This window comes from Etheostoma cragini, chromosome 19 (genome assembly GCF_013103735.1).
Source record: "Etheostoma cragini isolate CJK2018 chromosome 19, CSU_Ecrag_1.0, whole genome shotgun sequence".
In the NCBI taxonomy this organism is placed as follows: Eukaryota; Metazoa; Chordata; class Actinopteri; order Perciformes; family Percidae; genus Etheostoma; species Etheostoma cragini.
Genome location: NC_048425.1, coordinates 11,756,542 through 11,772,015, shown reverse-complemented (window position 1 = coordinate 11,772,015; position 15,474 = coordinate 11,756,542). Strand labels below are relative to the sequence as shown.

Genomic DNA, 15,474 nt, shown 5'->3' with positions numbered 1-15,474 from the left:
CCATATAGTTCTCCCAGACTCATTGCCTTGGGGTTCAGAGGATAATCCTATGTGCCACAGGGACCACCGAGATAAACAAAAAGTCAATAACAATGGCCGATCATACTCACTGGAGACTGTTTGTTAGCTACAAAGCTTAAAATGATGATACATATTAAAAATATAGCTTCATGGATCTTTTTTTCATGTGCATCTTTTTGCAATATTTTTTCATCTTATTAAAGTAAAAAATTCACAAACATATAAATACATTTTTGTAACCTTAGAATATTAACCAAGTCCAGTTGCCCTTGAATTTATCTTTTCTTTGACACTATAATCTGGATTTTTACTTTATTATGCATTACTAAGAGAAGTGGTTCCCAAACCGTTTCTGCAGGGCCTCCGGGGCGTATTTATTAGTTAAACCTTTATTATAACTGTTATTTTTTAAATTGCTTTGGCCATGTAAACATCTTTTTTTGCCTGCCAATAAAGCCCCTTTGAATTGAATTAAGATCAGCTATTTCTCCGGGGAGAGACAAGACAGAGAAAAGATAATTTCAAATTCTCCTGAGAGAAGGAGACATGGCCTATCTTGCTGCCCAATATCAACAAACATGCCACAACCTGAGAGACAGTGAGAGTGCGCAACAATCAGATGTTTCCCCCTGGGAACCGCACTTCCCAGTTTGGGAACCACTAAGTAACTAGGTAACTAAGTCATGTTACACCAGTAACTGTCAGATGAGTTTATGTGTTTGCATGAACATATGGGTGCAACAAGGTACAGTCCCTCAAGTGAGACAGGCAATCGAGAGTAACAAAAGATGGATAATGAGAATCAGGGAGAGATAAGGCTGGAATGAGGAGAGGCACAAGAAATAGATTTGCAAAGAGCTAGAGTAAAAAGGGAGCAAGAGATAAGTGAGATGAAAAATAATAAGGGTAAAAAGAAAACTTGTGTATGGCTGTTTCACTAGAAGAGATAAACTAGCATCCCTTTTGTGACCCAAGAGGTTCCTTTTGATAGTGTATTATTTTTCATTTAAACCTACCTGGACCAGCTGGAAGCCAGGCACTCCCTTTTGGTAAAGGGAAGTGAGGGCATTCTGCAGAGTCCTCCAGGTAACACTCTTAGCGCTGCCTGTCTTTCCCACCAGCATAGATGAGTGTCGAGAGTTTTTGGTCTCATAAAGTTGGATGACTTTGGTTATTGTAAAAGGAGTCACCTGCAAACTGCTCTGATGAAGCTCCGCCTCTATAGCCTCCTTCAACTGCAACAAAATGACAGATGAAAATAGACAGAAGATGATGATGATGATGATGATGATGATAATACCCTGAGTGAAATTGTAAAGATACAGAAAATTAAGATATAACGACCATAATGTACCAGGGTAAAGTTGAATTAAATTTGTCCATTTTAGGTGTTTATCTATATCTGCACACACGGTAAATATGCAGTAAGTCACACTCATCCACATATAAACACGTGCTCTTTAACATACTCCAGTGCTGTGGTAAGAACATGCAAAAATATATTGTACATACACAGGAAAGGGAAGACTAAACAAGACTAAGAAACTACCCCATCCATCTCTTTTTTTCAAAAGACTAAAAAAAATTTAATCTGCTTTTCAAAGCTTTAACATACAAGAAACCAGTCAAAGATGGAAAATGCAACATTAAAGCTGCTTTCAGCCTGAATGTGTGTGTTGTTTGTTAAATTCCTCATTTGTTTGTCTTCTCCACCAAAGTTAAAGAGACAGCAACATAGCAAGACAGAGAGACAAAATAAGACAGCAGATGCAGAGACAGCAGTTGAATTAAATGTTGTCTAACTGCTTAACATAAGAGCTTCAGTTATTTGAATCAGTTCAGCTGTTATCAATGCTGTAATTAACATTAAGCGGGGCTAACTGCTCTCAGGAAAACCTCTGCAGCAAATTAACTGCAGAATTGAATTGATGAACAGATTGAAAATAAACTTTTTATGACACTGTCAAATATACAATACAGAGCTAACATAACAAAACATTAAGTCTCTTGAATGGAATGCTTATCCGGGAGGTGCCAAAAATCAGGGTAGCAGCTGTCCATGGTCCCGCTACACGTCCTGCGATGCCATGTTACATCCTGCAACGCTCTGCGGTGCCCAGCTACGTCCTGCTGTGCCTTGTAACGTCCACAGTGCCCTGCTATGCTACAAAGAACTACTACAAACAAACTCTCCATTCTAATCCCAACCGGTCGTCAGACACCGCCTACCAAGAGCCTGGGTCTGACCGAGGTTTCTGCCTAAAAGGTAGTTTTTCCTCGCCACTGTCGCACTGTTGCTTGCTCTGTAGGAAACTACTGGAACTGTTGGGTCCTTGTGGATTCTGGAGTGTGGTCTAGACCTACTCTATCTGTAAAGTGTCTTGAGATAACTCTTGTTGTGATTTGATCCTATAAATATAATTGAATTGAAAATTGAATTATCTCGATTGATTACTTACCTTGCCATAGTCTATAATGGGTGTTTCCACAGCAGGGAACAAGTCCTGGGTGATCCCATTGAACAGTGGCACATCAGTGGAGGCCAGCTTAGCAATGTTCATGTCCTTCATAGCCATTAGCAGGACCTGAAGATAAAGATTCAAAGACAGATTTAAGTTTATTTCCTATTTAAATGTTTATTTTATTTGAAAGGGAAGGACAGTAGTTAATTCAGTAAATATGGGCTGGTTCTTCTATGATTTGCCAAAAAGCAAATTTGGTTCACATTGAAGCTCATGCAGTCATAGCAACCACCTGTTAATCACATGCAAAATGGAGTATGTTTAGTATGAAATTCCTTCTTTGTGTTTCCATAGACAGTGTTTCCTTGTTGCGGTGCAGTGGAGGTGGAACTTCAGGGAGACCCACTTCATCTGACTGACTCAGACTGCTGAAGCCTTACTTTAGCTTCATATACACCTGTGAATGGATTTTTTGTACAGAATGAGGACTGTGGATTTGTCCCTGATCACTTACACTGGAAGTGGATTAGGAAGGGATCTCTTATTGGCCTGTATAGCAGGAGGAATTATTAAAGCAAGCCAAACCGAATAACTGTAGATTGGTTTGTTTTTCACATGATCGAGAAAGCAAGAGAGACATACTTCTTCATCAGGAACGTTGGTGCAAACACGGCGCTTCTTTCCAGCATAGCGAAGTAAGGAAGTGAGCGCACGCAGGCCAAAATCATAGTGGTCCTGTTTAGACAGCTGCTGCACTGCCAGGGAGTACAGGGTGAAGACCTTCTTAGCCAGGAGCTATGATGACAAAGACAGGGTGCAGAGACATAAAGTTACAAAGACAGAAACAGAAAAGGAACAAAAAAAGGAGGACAGAGGGAGAACGATAAATGTCACCTTAAATAAGATTCAAATTTGCAGTAGTTCCCTCAACATCCTTATCCTCTTTAACCTGAGTACAGCCTTCAAAACATCCTACTCAAAGACCTCGATATTGAAGGTACCACACTCAGTTGGCTCCGTTCCTACCTTTTCTACCAATCCCACTTCATATCTCTCCACAACCACACATCAGCTACAACCGTCATTCAAGGCGTTCCCAAAGGCTACATACTCGGCCCCCTTCTCTTCATCATCTACACCCCCCCCCCCACTAGTCAGATACTTCACCACTTCAACCTCCTCATTGGCTCCAAATCCGCATGCAAAATAAATAATCTATCTCTCACCATTGAGGGCACTGAGCTTTGACTCAACCCTGTCCCTTGAGCCCCACATCCGCTATGTAATTAAAACCTCCTTCTTTCAACTGTGCAACATTGCCAAAATCAGACCCTGTCTCAAACCCACCGCTACTGAAAGACTCATTCATGACTTCATCTCCTCCCGACTGGACTACCGCAACTCACTTCTTTTTGACATCAGCTCAACCCACATCAACCGACTCCAATTGGTGTGAGTTATATGTTTATTTATTTAGTTATAGATCAAAACAAAAACCGTCAATCCTAATAGATAATATTTCTGTAGCTGTAGCAGAAAATGTGTACTGTCTTTAACTAAGAATGTACTAAAGTCTTTAAACCTAAAATTAAAGCCCAATTTCTTGTCAAGCCTACACAGCCACTCCATTACAAGTAGTAGTGTAGTGATCTATTGTTCATGTGTGGAATGCTTGCTCCAAGTGTATAGCATAAACAGAACTACTATGCATCCGTGGTGTCCGCAGCTGTCCATGTGCGCGTCCGTTGAGGAGTACATTTGAGCCTACGACAAACCTTACTGTTTTCTTCTTTCATCTGTTCTTTTTTTAAGTTTTGTCAGCTGCAAACTACCAGTAGACCATGTCCTTGGGTGGTAGTACCTTGCAGTTGTTGAAGCCCTCTCCAAACAGTATGATCTCAGCGATGAGAGTAGAGTCTGGCACCACCATGGAGATAGGTCTAAACATGGACTTGAGGTTGTCTGGAAGCTCAGTACGACCAGCGTAACCTTAGAAAATACATAGAGGTGTTTATGTCAGGTTTTTATGACAGAATATTTTTCAAAACATCCCCTAAAAATATCTGAAATTACTTGTGCCAAATAATCAACATTAAACGCAGTGTATGCATTTGCACATTTGTGTTGACCTACCGGGATTCATGGTGATAAAGATGCCACATGACCAGACAAGGCGTATGTGCTGTCCGTCAAAATGGAACTTGGATTGTCCAGCTGCGAGGGCGGACAGGATTAAGAGGATCTGCTGGGCCACTACTGACAACACCTCGATGTTGATTCGGTTAAACTCATCGAAGCACCCCCATGCTCCTGTCTGTTCAGAATAAACAAAATAAAATACATACAAATCACGCAGTAAAAAGAAAACACACTCCTAATAAAAAAAACATGCTATTTTAGACCAAATGTTTTGCCTAATTCAAATGTTTTGTACCAACTAAATAATAAAGTATTTTGCGAAGTCTTTAAACACACAGACCTGTTGACCGTACATTTAGTTGACATTTGTTATTAGTTACTTTAATTTTTATCATGGGCATGTTTTATCATTGATTAGGCTACCCAGTTTTTCTAGCATGAAAATAGATAACTAGTTAAAAATATTTTTTTATCTTCTAGCTTTTATCTTACCTGTGCCAGGCCAGAGTACATGCGTCCCATGGATTTGTAGTCTAGTCCTTCAGAGCAGTTCACTACGATGACGTACATTCCCAGAGCTTTGCCTAAGTCTTTTGTTGTCTCTGTCTTTCCAGTACCCGCTGGGCCTTTAGGAGAGCCCCCCCGATGGAGATGGAGTGCTGTGGTCAGGGTCATGTAACACCTGGACAGAGTCAAACATTTACTGACAGACATTTACTCTATAGAGAATTGATGTAGAAAAAAATATTTATAAAAAGCAACTATAGTGAAAATAATTATGGTATTAAAACAATTGGCATTTCAAGCTGTGCCTTAAAAATAAGTATGTGAGATGTTCTCCAATGTGAAGTAATACATCCTGTACATCAATTATTAATCTTCACAAAAATAAATTAACTGACATGCGATGGATTGCTTCATCTGTTCATGCATTTTTTGGTTGGTGCACTAAATGACTAATATATCAAGAATACTTGATTGCTACCTGTCAGTAAGTGGAGTGATTACGAGCCGTCCAGAGTTGCCCAGGTACTCGTAGCCATACTTGAAACGTGTGTTGGTCTGTCGGATTATACAATCATTCAGATCCTATTGGGAGAAAAAAAAAACCAACCAGGAAATGTACAAGTTTAGTGGATGTTTTTTGTGTTTACTTCCAATTCATTTCAGCAAAACTGTATCTTGTTGCCATTAGACAGGTCATCAAACTGAGTGGAGAGAGTAAGATGTGATAAGGTGTATTCCCTCTGCAGGGATCACACCACGCTCATTAAATAAACCATACGCAAAATTTACTAAAATCAGACAATAAAAATGTTTGTAAAATGCTCTTGTTTTTTCATGCTGTCTCTCTTTTCATATTGTATTCTGTCTGTTTTTTTGTAATCACCCACCCAAAATAAAAATCAAGAAGAGATGGCACAGTAACTACAATATACAATATATTCACTACATATTACAACAAAATAACAACAAAATAGACAATAAACCATGAACTAAATAAACATATGTATAAATGACAACACTATAAGCCCATCGTACATGTCTCTCTCTCCAGCACAAAGCTTCATATGAGCCCTCTAGAAACCTCAGGTACTGTCCCTATTTTGTAGTATAGACATCCAATCTTTCAACCGCCTGCCACCGTAGCCATCACATAAACCCACTCCCGGATTGATAGCAGCCCTTTCTTATTGAATCCTCCTAAAAAAAAACAGTTTGGACCAAGCTTCTAATGATCTGTCTGTTGTTCTTACAGGACTTGCATGTCTCAGAGCATACCTTCTCCCAGTATAGTCGCAGCTGGCAGAGCCACTCGAATGCATTGACATCATTGCAGCCTGTCTTGGCCAGCTTATCAATGACATCCCGAGCATGAACCTCCACTGTGACCAGCGCAACAATTTTCAGACGCAGGACTTTGGACAGGTTGCCACGGATGAGCTCTGAATAGCATTGAAGCATGGCGACCTAAACAAAGAGAGTGAAAGCAAAGGCTCAAGAGTTTTATTGGAAGCTTTTTAATTCTTAAGATGATCATGTTGGCTATCCATTCTACTCAAAAGGCTGATACACTGATTTTGACATAACAAGAATATTTTGGTCATAGACTGTGCAAAATATTGAAAATGCATCAAACTAACTTTATCAGATGACAAAAGACACATTTTACATGCTTAGAGTCATCATACTTGGTATAGAGCGTTTAGCTTACTGTATGGAAACATACTGGTGAGTTAAGAAATTATCTCAGGTAGTTCACTCAATATGACATTTAATAAAGTTCCCAAAAAGTTTTTTGGGGCTTATTTTGCATTTAATTGATAGGCCAGCTAGAAAAGAAAGGGTGGAGAGAGTAGGGGGGGATGACATGCAGCAAAGGGCCATGGGTCAGACTCAAACACAGGCCACTACAGTAAGGACTGAGCTTTAAAGGCCGTCCAAACCAAGAATGATAACAACTATGAAATATATAGTTGGAAAAAGAAATTCCTGTGGATGGTGGAGTCCACACCAGTACTACAATGACATTGGTGAACGTATCTTTGGGATCACTTGAAGAGCAATTTGATGAACCATAACTACACCGACAGTCAACATAGCACGGCAGATGACCCTGCGGAGAGATTTGTTTACCACATGTGATTAGTGGCGTTGTGTGACTTCCCACTCTGATCTTATAGCTCGGTGTATTTTTGTATTTCTAAACATTAGCAGAGCCGAGGATAAGACCGGGTGGGTGGGTGCTAGATGTCAGATTTTTTGATTTGGTGCTCTGCAAAGATATGCCTGGCTCTCTGTAGCTCTGTGCCGCCGTTTCCTGGAGAAGGGAGCAATCTTGGCACCCCAGGGACAACTGGTAGAGTTTGTTGGTTCACAAATGTAAGCCAACCTGAATTCAAGCATACATAGGATTTATAGACATTCCTGTAAGCTTACGTTGCAAAGTCTGCTATATTAGTTTATTCTGTAGGCTATTATCATCAGCTGGTGCTAGCAGTGCCTGCTTGATGCTACAGTTTGCAGAACGTTGTCGTTCTTGGCGTGTGTGCTCACATCATTGTAGTTATTGGTATACTCATCGTTGTTGGTGTGGAAGGACCTGTAGTATATGGTGCGCACACTCAACACGGTGAGCTAAAGTACCAGGGTGCCCCAGGTTCCAGAAAAGTTTAGTTAAGTGGCAAAAAATAAATGAAACCTGTTTCTTCTTCATGGACTTAAGGGAGGACTTGTCAGCTCTCGCTTTGCTGGTAATGAGAGATTTAGTGACATCAGAGGTCCACTGGATCTGACTGGCAGTGATGAGCATCTGAAAAAGGAAGAATAAAGTTGTTTTAATTTTCTTTTCTTTTTTTTACCCAATGACATGGACTGAATAAAATCCATGGGACTGTGAAGGGGTAATTTTGAGTTCAGCAGGAATTGGGATTTGTAATCAAGCAAAAATAATTACTATGACAAACTGATTTTCAAATTTGTAAATCAATTTGCATTGCTGAATTGCAGCATGTCATGACCACAGTTAAAAGAAGTCAAGAAAATGTCACTGCATCAGTGACCGTCAATTAGAATGCCAGATGGGTGAAGATCCAAAACAACAAGGGGCAGTTTAGGAGGGAATCGAGAAAGACAAATTTACCTGTCCTGGCCAATCTTTGACCCATTTTTCTTTCTGTCCTGTCATCTTCTTCAGAGCTAAAAGGCAGCTGCTCAGAAAATCCTTTAGTGTAATTCGCATGGCCTTCTCAAGATCACACAGCCAAACCTACATACACACAAAACAAAAAGTGCTAACATTCTCCACCATAACTTTCTTTATTTTGCTTTCATGACCACACATTTATCCACATAACATCCCCATGATCACAATCATAATCATCACTGCTGTACCTCCACAGGTCTGTCCAGTTGCACTGTCTGGCTAAATGGAATAAACTCCCCATCAGCAGAGAGCATCCCAGTGGCTTCTGGTTTTCCAGCCTATAGAAGACATACATACACAGTGGCAGCTCTCTCTATGTACCGGTCTGATTCAGTATATTAATTGATATAAATCTTAATGTGCTTCTGCAAATAAACACAACCATCTAACATTTCAGATAAACTAAGAAATACCAGTCACTTAGCACACGGATGTTTCTACAGCACATAATGTGCTGATATCAATAAATCAGGTCTGGTCTTTCAATGGAGAGCACACCTTTTTGTTTTATGTATCAGGACACTGACAAGTTCAGACAGAATTTATCTTTGCAATGTGTCTACTAATGTGGCTGTCTAGATCATCTTGTTTTGCCAGCACAGGCCACTGAGTGTCTGTGAGCCTATGATTAATTTTTGGATAGTTCTTTTGTTGCCTGCCTTTTCAATACGTAGACTCTTGATGTTATCGAAACACTTCTTTAGGTGAGGTTGCATGGCGTCTGGGTTCTGTGACTGTCCCAGGATCTCAAGCACATCATCATTTGACAGGAAGTAAAATCTTGGAAAGATCTGCCTCTTGGTCTCCAGGTACATGTCCAGGGCCTTCTGGATCTCCTCAAGCTTGGCACTCATCTCTGACAGCTTCTCAGGCAAGCCTGAAAGACAAAGGAGATAGTTTACTTAATTCTGAATATTGTTTTATGTCATATATATAAATAAGTGATTATAATATATGCACAGAGTATATATATATATATATATATATATATGTTTTTATTATTAATGAAGCCATCTCTTTGAGCCAGCATTACAACCACAGATTTAAACTAAATTCTTCCCAAATTATTTGTTAACCATATGTTTTTTTTATTTGTTTTTTTATTTTCTTCACTCCACATTTTAAGTACAGCTGTAGACCCACCAAAGTACAAATAGTAACTGCAAGAAGAAAAAACATCTCAAGACTTGTATGTTGTCATACCGGGGTGGTGTGTTCCCTGCAAGGCATTGTTATCCTTGTGGAGTCGGCCCATGATTATTTTCCAACTAGAACTAACTTCTTCAAACTCTTTGCACTCAAGAGGAAGTTGCTCTCTGATGTCCTTTCCTTGGAAAATATTCTAGAGGAGAAAAAAAAAGAAAAATTATAAAGAAAAATTGGGGTACAGTAGTGGAAAAATGTTATTGTGGTGATTAAAACAAAACCACCAGCTGTGAGAAAGATCCTTCAGTAAGACTACACTCAAACTTAATTATGTTTTAATTAATGTATGTGACTATTCACGCTCCTATTTCAATCAATCTAGCTGTCTACACAGGCACTGTAACGGCTCGTCTTTACTACATTATAGATGAGTGTATACAAAGTGTATTTAACATTTTACATTTTTACTATTCTATTTTCCTCCATTTTACATGCATAAAATTCTGTGTTGGGCTCTGAGCAATGTCAAAGCACAGATGAGCTACAATTAGTACTTCCTTCCCTGAACCCATCCAGTGTAAACACAGACAGAACACTGTAGCTGCTGCTGCTCTGCTAACCAACCAGTGCTCAAGGTGTAACAGTAAAATGCAACAATGTACTGTATCCAACAGTGGTACCCACACTGTGTGCCAAATGTGCACCAATAGAACTCACCGTATACTGTTCCAGAATCCAAAAATAAATTATCAGGTCTACTGTAGTAAACGCAAACTCTAACAAAAGATAATGTGTACTCCATCGAATTATGAATACTAACAGACAATAATCAAATTTCAATCATAAAGCAATGACTACCTATGTATAGTGGAATCCTAATGAATCCTACATCATAGTACAGTATGTGAGTGTGTTTCCTTTACCTCCAGATAAATCCACTGACGTTGTACAGTGAGGATCATCTCAATGACTTCCAGCACCTGTGACAGGCGCCGTTCCCAGCAGTCCACTTCCCGCTCAAAGGCTTTGACAAACCGAGAAGCCTTCATTGTGGACAGAATAACCATGTTGTCATCCAGGACCTGGAAAAGCTCCTCTGTGCCCCTGGGAGAGACAGGGAGGGAGATTTGAACTGCTGATGATTGCATGAAATGGATTCCATTGGTGATACATTTTCGTAGCAGAAAAAAAAGAAATCTGTGAATTATACACTTAAATTATCAGTAATTAGGCAAACCTTTACAGACTGATGTAATCCAATGCATTGCATAAATTCTTCAATACATTTGTTCCGTTTTTTGTGTGCCAAAAAAGCTTTAATTCACCTTGGTGGCAGTTTTTAAAGCTGTATTATTGTTACATATTTGGCTGCAAAACCTTGAAAGGTATATTCTAATATTGTTAATATGTATGATCATTAATTGTTTTTACATGATGAAGTAAAATAAGTAATCAAAGAAAAACGTTCCAACGCACCAATAACTTGAGCTTGTGAAATGACAATTTGAAGAAGAATGTACTCTATATATACAGGTTTCATTTACTGTAACTTTCACTTGTCCTTACTTTCCTCTCCTATTGCATTACAATCTAAAATCAGAATCATCGTGTATTTCCCTCTCCCTGCCTCTTATATTTGTGTTTACTGTGGGCCAGTCGCTCACTGTAGCTTTCCCCCCACTCTCAAATCAGTTTGCATGGGCTGCTAATTAGCCAAGGCCTGAAGTCTGACTCTATTCATTTTGATATGCAGCAGATGGTCTGGGCAATTCTGCTATCACCAGACAGGCTTTCACTTGCGTAACTCTGCCTTGCTGACTCATTTCTGATGATAAACAAACACACTCACTCCCTTTTTCTGAATTCACCAACAAGGCTGTCAGCAAACAGATCATTGTCGCATCAGCATCACTTATGCTCTCTACTATACTGCCAGGCTACAGAGGCATTACAATACATTATATAAAAACATAGTTAGATTGCCCAATGGCAGCATGAGTTTTACTAAGCTGTGGGATCTACTGATACATGTAAATGAAACATAAGAAAGACACAAATCCATGACCATGACGGAGTGAGTTTTAGCCTGGGTTACAGTTTTAACTTCTAGAACCCTCCACCCATCTCTGCATTTAAGGCTTGCTTCCTCACCTTAACCGATAGTGGCCTTCAGCTTTGTAAGGTTCTATGTCCAGGAACGTTTCCTCCCATGTCTTAGTAATGTCCTCAAGACCCTTAAATATCAAACACAAAGAGTATGAGGGGACTTTTCCACATGCCTAATGATACATTTTCATTATATATCTATAAATTACAGGAACGTCTGTCTGTCAGTGTGTGTGTGTGTGTGTGTGTGTGTGTTATGCGCATATCTATGGAACCGTTAGTCCAATGGATTTCAAACTCGACAGGTGTCTTGCTAGGAGCACGAGTTTTGGATTAGAAATGCAAAAGATACCGTTAAATATATATGTCGGTAAAAGACGCACATTGGCTTTCGACATTCTAGCCGCTGACCACTCCCCCTCTCACACTGTACACTGGATGAGATCAGACAGCTAAAATGTGACGTACACCTCAGACCCACAAAAATGTGCAAAGTTGCAATACTTTGGACTTTTTGGGTTTCAGAATCCCGCACATGCAAAGCACAACAAGCTAAAGACAACAGGCAGACAGAGCGCAATGCCCCTTATAGGCAGGCTACCAGACATTGTTTATAAGTAACATCGTTGTCCGTGTTTGGGGGAGTCCGTACACTATTATATACAGTATACGGAAGTGTACTCTGTTTACAAAGATTACTGTTAAGTACAGTATAAGGACAGTTTTATCAGTAACATTAAAATTAATTTCCCAATAGGCACAGATAAACCTCACTAGAAAGCAAACATTTTTTCTAAAACCATATGAAGTATTTCTGTTTCCAAAATAGGAATCTGACAGGTTGATTACTTTTCTGAGCTAGGTTGTCTCAAATTAAACCCATCACATGGCTGCACCTTTCAGGTTCTTCTTTACTCACAGAATCTGCAGAATGCAGTGCCAGTTTGTGATTGCACAATGACCTGCTGTTTTAGTAAATCATCTGCTAATTACATGCAGATGGGGTGCAAATTGAAAGAAAAAAACAGGGCAAATTTGTACTTTGCTACTATGTGCATATATCCAGCCCTCAAACTGCACTCATATTACTATGAGTACTGAGGGGCATGGTAAGCAAAAAAAAGAGGGACTAGGGGTAAGATTGATGTCAACAAAGGTTAAGAAGCAGACACTACCCAAGAACAGCTGGTCAGTTAAACTTTCAACTTTGCTTTCCAATTTCCTGGGCGAGACCCTAGTTAGAATGAATGGAGGTAAGAGACGCTGCAAAACTGTCAACTGAGCATCAGTATAGACTAAAGGACAAGACTAGACCTGTTCTATGGAGAGTTCCTTGCTGGCGGCTCCTGAAAGCTCACTGATTTTGTCAGTGTACATGTCAAGACCCAGAGATATGATCGTCTCCAGGGTGAACTCAGCACTCATTGGGTCAAAAGAGCACTGCAGCTCTTCACAGATCTGCTTCCAGTGCCTGAAAGAAAGGTAGCATTGAAAGTATGGTTGGAAGAGATTTACAATTTGTACAACATATAAAACCCCTATATTTTTTGACCATTAGTCATAAACAGAGGTGATAACACATTACAAAAACACATGCCTAACTACATTATAACATAAAACTTAGAAAAGTTTAGTGATTTTGTCTTGGTGTTCTAATTCACACACAATCTCTCTGTCTCCCGCTTTCTGGATTCTACTCTATCAGCTGACTATGGGCATTCACTCTAAATAACCAACCAGATTTTGCCCAATCTGTCGAGGTGTCAGTTGTCATTTCAGTACGGACCAACCGATCTGTCCTTAACCTCATTCACCTTTAGTCTCAATCTCATACAGTGCCCAGTACCTCCACCACAACCAGTAGCAAGACCTTGGGGGGGGGCATGATTCCTGAATTAATCACTTCCACCCTAAATATACAGTACTACGTCACAATTTGGGTATAACTGTTAAAGACTCTTCACAATTCACCTCATTGTGTATCATGTAATACATTTCTTTTTCATTCTAATAAAGTCCCTCATGATTGGAATTTGTACAGGTTTGACAGCATCCCGGAATAAACAACTCTTAATTTATGTCCTCAAACAAAGTATAGTGTGCACATATCCTGGGCATGACAGGGGTATCACCTTTCCCAGATGGAGGACAGAATGCAAAAAAGGTCTGTCTCCTCAGGGAATGGAGCTATTGACATTGATGAGGGGAAACAAGTCTGAGAGGAAGACGTTGCATATAAGTTAGCAAAACAAACTCTATGGAGAGCAGACTGTACCAAGCACAGCAATAAGCTTATTCTAAGACATAGCAACATGCCTAGTGTCCATCCTTTTAGCAACATTTGTATAACACTCCCCTGTACAACAAACTAAGCATGCATATCCTTTATCCCGGCCTGATATTAGTCTTTTAGTTGTGCACTTTAAAGCATCTTTTTTAACCATCTGACATTTTATTCATGATTCTGCCATCTCATAAACATTGTTACAATTACAAGACAGTAGTTCCGAGATAAAAGAAAATTACAAGTGTTATATGACAAGGAAATACATGTAGATACTTTGGTTTCAGTCAATACCTGTCTCTCATGGCTGGGTTCCTCAGATCAGCAATAAGAGGGATGATCCTCTTGAACTGGTCAATCTTGTTCTTGGAAAAATCTACTATGTCCCACTCCTTATCCTGCAATCAGACAAAGATCAGGTCCCCAATACTGTGTAAATATGAGAGCAGCTGAGGGATATTTTTTGGCAGGTCCCGGGCATTTTGTGAGGCCATGGATTTAGCTGTCAGACCTAATAATGTCCCCTAAAAGACTGCAAACTTTGTATCCATTATAAAGAAAAGGCATAATGTACTGAGACAATGGACAAAGTAAAGCTCCTACACTGTGCAGTATTGATTACATTTATTGTTTTGGCATTTATGTTATTTACATGTGTGAAACAAGAAATAAAACCTAAACTGACAAAGGTTACTGTTTTATATCTTAACTGTGACTGTCACACTGTAGACAGATGCCAAAATCTGCAGTTATTTAATCAACTATGTGTAGCAGAAGAACTGACCTTTAATTCTCTCTGGAGTTTGTGGAGTTTTTTAAACATATCCTGTGCTGTGCTCTCCATGCTTTCTGTCCGCAGCACAGCAAACTGACCAACTTTCCAGATGTTCCAATTGGTATTCCACTCTTGTGTAATCTCCCAGACCTGCTGCAGGTTGTCTAAGTCCTGTACAACACATGCAGATACACAATCAAAAGCTCAATTATAAAATTTGCCTTCCATCACTGTTACAAAGGCTAGCAATTGCAACAAAAACTATTCCTATATTCCTGGGTTTGAATTCACATGTTGCATGTCAACCGCTCTCTGTGATGTCCTGTCAATTCGCTAATACCATGTATTATCAATACTTGACAAACTGCCCCAAAAAATGCTTAAAAACTGCTTGATTCATTTACACGTTGAGCCTGTTTATCACAACCACAATTCCCACAGTAACCCTATCTAGATTAACTGCTAATTTATGTTGCAGTCTTTATACAACAGTAAGTTAGGACTATGAGCCTAGTTCTGTGTCTGACCTTCTCCAGCACCCGGATGCTTTTTGAAAGAGGCTGTTCAATTTTGAAGAAACCCAGCCCATTAATGATGGCACACTCTTCCTGTTTTAGAGCCTCCAGTTGGCTGCAATGCTCTGCTACTGTTTTTAAGGCCATCTCAGGGCTCAGTGCACTGTCAAATGGACCTAAGACAAGCACATGCAAAGATGTACGGTTATACAAAAAATATGAAAAAGCATGCAAATAGACAAACATACACATTCATATGTCCCCACACAAAAGTACAAAAACAAAAGTCAATTGTATTGTACAATGCCTACTGTATATTA

The 15,474-nt window shown here is 39.5% G+C and overlaps 1 protein-coding gene across 1 annotated transcript in view; it reads right to left on the bottom strand.

Moving 5' to 3' along the window:
* The window catches only part of dnah2 (dynein, axonemal, heavy chain 2), a 65,367-nt gene that overhangs the window by 35,497 nt on the left and 14,396 nt on the right, over positions 1-15,474 (bottom strand). Inside the window, 20 exon segments of the mRNA XM_034857377.1 lie at positions 1-47; positions 1,038-1,256; positions 2,481-2,606; positions 3,126-3,278; positions 4,345-4,472; positions 4,617-4,797; positions 5,115-5,304; positions 5,608-5,711; positions 6,405-6,593; positions 7,825-7,935; positions 8,266-8,391; positions 8,517-8,606; positions 8,988-9,205; positions 9,532-9,670; positions 10,398-10,578; positions 11,626-11,708; positions 12,895-13,051; positions 14,159-14,262; positions 14,649-14,810; positions 15,167-15,330. Of these exon segments, the coding sequence (XP_034713268.1) occupies positions 1-47; positions 1,038-1,256; positions 2,481-2,606; positions 3,126-3,278; positions 4,345-4,472; positions 4,617-4,797; positions 5,115-5,304; positions 5,608-5,711; positions 6,405-6,593; positions 7,825-7,935; positions 8,266-8,391; positions 8,517-8,606; positions 8,988-9,205; positions 9,532-9,670; positions 10,398-10,578; positions 11,626-11,708; positions 12,895-13,051; positions 14,159-14,262; positions 14,649-14,810; positions 15,167-15,330 (2,872 nt within the window).